The sequence below is a fragment of the Olea europaea genome, unplaced genomic scaffold (genome assembly GCF_002742605.1).
Source record: "Olea europaea var. sylvestris unplaced genomic scaffold, O_europaea_v1 scaffold1005, whole genome shotgun sequence".
Taxonomy (NCBI): Eukaryota; Viridiplantae; Streptophyta; class Magnoliopsida; order Lamiales; family Oleaceae; genus Olea; species Olea europaea.
The window spans coordinates 163,677-167,548 of record NW_019227368.1 but is presented as its reverse complement, the minus strand read 5'-3'; the positions used below and the strand labels follow the sequence as shown (position 1 = coordinate 167,548).

At 30.8% G+C, this 3,872-nt stretch overlaps 1 protein-coding gene across 1 annotated transcript in view; it reads right to left on the bottom strand.

Annotated features, from left to right (window-relative positions):
- LOC111372514 (probable serine/threonine-protein kinase PBL3) overlaps positions 1-3,458 on the bottom strand; it is a 10,157-nt gene extending 6,699 nt beyond the window's left edge. The window contains exon 1 of the mRNA XM_022994861.1: positions 3,164-3,458. Within this exon, the coding sequence (XP_022850629.1) occupies positions 3,164-3,458 (295 nt within the window). The remainder of the gene's footprint in view (positions 1-3,163) is intronic.
- Between the last annotated feature and the right edge of the window lie 414 nt (positions 3,459-3,872).

Sequence of the window (3,872 nt, the reverse complement as noted above, 5' to 3'; positions counted from 1 at the left end):
TTTTTCTTCATTTATAAATAATTCAGGTGATATTTTATCAATTAATTATGATTTCTTTTAATTTTATAACGATAGGCTAAATTTTCCATAGTTGAGACATTGATGATCCAATTTCTAAAATAAAAATCTCAATTTCCTTGAACTTGAATTGTTTGGGACTTCTATTATTATCGAGATAGACAATTGGATATTAGAACAAATTGTTATAAAGTTCGATGTGAGATAGAGATATATGACTATACTTTGCATGATTTTTATAGATGTTTTAGTGGTTTTAATGTATATTTTCATAGTCGCATCTTTCATAAAGATATAAACTGATCAAATGAGATATTATATTTAATTCTATTCGAAAGGGATTATTAATTAACTTAAGAACATTGATCAACAAGAATTTATCCCTATTATCTTCTTATTGAATTGCATTGAAATGGATTAATAAAGGAGATTTGAAGTCGTAGTAATAATTCTATTAAGTGTTACAAAAGCTTTCAAAAATTGTTCAATAGAATAGTTAGTTTAATTAGATAAATTAGTGTAGAATTAATAATCAAAACTTAGTTCGATTAAGGCTAATATCAATTGATCCTAAATTAAGTACTTGTTCTCGTAGGAACAATAATTTATTCATCATTATATTACTTGTTCATGATGCCATACACTTACGGGATTTAGTGGTTGTCTGGTAGGGATTTTAATAATTAATTTTTTGATCGTCAGAGATAAAGTCGGTTCTATTTGTGAGAAAAGAATTCAAAAATGGCGACTGTAATAATGAAATAATGATCAAAATATGAAATTTAATTGATTTTTTAACTGTACCAAATAAGCTCTTATTCGATTGTCCTCTAAATGAAGTAATAAACGCTAACGAAGTGGCCAACCTGCTTTAGTCATTTGACCCTAGTGCTTGTCGCTTCGCATTAGCCAGATTCCAAAGAAATATGTCGATATCCAAAAAGGTTGTCTCCCACTTTTCAAGAAACAAATAAATATAAACAAGAATGCGTAGACCGAATTTCTTGGCATGCGTCTATCTGTTCACACTTGAACCAGCCGTTGAATTATTTCTTGGCATGTTTATTTTTGTTCACACTTTAACCGATCGTTTAATTAATTAAATCATAAATATTTACGCTGACTATGCATAACATTTTTTAAAATATTTTCTTAGATCATATCTTAAATACGAAAACTCAGTTGTCCCATTAGTGATTCGTTGTGAGCAAGTAAACTCTATCAGTTCTCACTTGAACCAACGATGAAGAATCTGTCTAGTATGTTTTTTTGAAAAGTCAAAAACTAAAGTTAAGAAGTTGCTTTTGAGTGTTTGTTTGGTAGAGATTTTGTTAATTGATTTCTTGACCGTTAGAAATAAAGTGTGTCCTACCTGTGAGAGAAGAATTGAAAAATAACGGTTGAAATAATAAAATAACGGTCAAAAAATTGATTTTCATTGGGTTTTAAGCTGTACCAAATATGCTCTGAATATATTTAAATAATTTTTTGAGAGTACTTCATTTAATTAAAAATTTTATTTAAAAAAGTTGACCTAAATAATTTCCTCATAAATAAACTTGAATAATTTCCTATTCATAAACCTGAATTGAGTTTACACGTGTGCGTGTATGTATACCAAGAATGTTCCATTCAAATAGGTTAGATTATCGCCAAATGTGCAGACAAGAATTGAATTAACGGAAGTAGGCCACCCATACACACGGTCTAATTTAGCCTCCCTTTGACAATTATTATTTCATTTTTTTTTTCATACTCATTTTTAATTACACATTCGTACAATATAATATTCTGTCGAAAATCCAAAATATTTAACCATACATTCCAAACATTCACTCTTCAAAACTCCATATTACTCGAATAAAGATTGTCACACATGGGCTTAATATTCTGTTAGATTATATTGTGTTGGATGCATTGTCCATTTGACATGATTTTTTTTTTAATTCTATTTTATTTGATTTTTTCGTATGAGAGTTTTTGGAGGTTGTTTGCAAACCAATTTTTAAAAAATTTCTCTATTTCAAAAGTGTTTTTAGAGGAAATTATATTAAATCAAATTTAAAAATTAATTTTTAAAAGAGCTTCCGATCTAAAAAGTGTTTTTATAGGAAATCACATTAGATTAGTTCCCTTTAAAAACTCTTCTAACTAAAAAAATATTTTCATAAAATTAGTCAAATGGATCTAAAAACTTCTTTAGACTTTTCAAAAGTAATGTCAAATAGGCCCGTAATGTTGTATTCTAGTACGTTGTAAGATTATAACATTATTTGTAGTCTCTTTTCATTTATGGTCTCACAATTAAGAAATTGAATTTGATTAGTTGTCCATTTAACTTATTATTTATCATGGTATTTTTCCAAATTATGTTTAATTTTACAGTAGTTTTAAATTGTATTTTACTTGATTTTATATTGTAAATATTTACCAAATTGACATATACATAGTATATTTTACAAAAATATGCAAACTGTGTATTTTTTAGTATACATATAACGATGAGCATTGACATATCCTAGTGTCAACAAACGGGTCTACTGTCAACAATGAGGCAGTGCGACATAATTAATGATATTTATAGATTTTTGCAGAAAATTTTAAAGTATTAAACTATTCGTACAAGTTATTACCAAATTTAACACAATAGAGATACCATTTAGAGTCTTTTGATGGTTAAAATCAATGTTATCAAAATCGACTCAGTCTATCGAACCCTATTCTATCGAGATCAGGGCCTAAAGCCAAGCGAATTATATGTCAATAATCAGATATAACACAATCATTAAAAAATGGCTAAACCAACCAGTTAGACAGTTAACCTATGAACCGATAATGATTGTCATGTTTTTTCAAGTTTTTTTTATTTTTAATTTTTAACTTTATTATTGGGCTCATAACTTAAAGTGAAATGCCCATAAATGAACAATGTATTGCTCAGTGCTTTTATAAATTCAAATGGAAATTATATCTCACCCCACTTTAAAAATTCTAAAATCAGGTTAGATGTTTCCAAATATTTTATATTTAAATATTAAATATTATAATACAAATTTTATCACAAATTCTAATTAATTTTTCATTTCATTCCTCTCTCTTTATCCCTCTTTCGTCTCGTTTCTCTCTCTCTCTCTATCCCCCTTACTCTTCTTCAACGAAGATACAGTCATCGCCACCGCTATCGTTGTGAAGGCCCCGCAACTGCTTTGAAGACATGGTTTGTTGGGTGGGGCTGTAGTGGTGGTGGTGTTTGGTGGCTTGTTGGATCCAGTGGTAGTGGAGGTTATGTTTGGATCCAGTCTGGCTATGGTTTTATTGGTGGCGATGGTGGTAGATTCAGTAGCTCGCTGTGTGTGGTGATGCAGTGAATGCGACGAAGCGTTGAACGGTGATGTTTGACGGCAATGCAGGCAGGGAGGCACCAGGCAGCATTTCTCCATGGGTGCTGCAGATCGGGGGTCATTTCCCCCATTTTTGGGTGCGGTGGTGAATCTACAAATGGGGGTGTGCAATGGGTGATTGGATGCGGTGCTATGTGCAGTGGGTGGTTGGGTGCGATGCAATGCAATGCTTCTCTAGATCTGACTCTACAGTCAGTGAAGAAACATCGAATGAGCGTGTAGGTAAGTCACTATGTTTTTGTATATCTTTTTTTTTGTTTAGAGTATCAGTTCATTCTCTGAACAGAATTAATATGTTGTTTTTGAGGCAGTTCCACTGTCAGCAAAGCCTCACACTACTGCTCTAATATTGATAATTTTTTGTGCCCTTTTACTTTGAAAGCAGTTCAAGAACTACTTGGAAAAAAGGGTACATTTAATGGTGATAATGATGGCAGTTATAGTGGTCGTGGC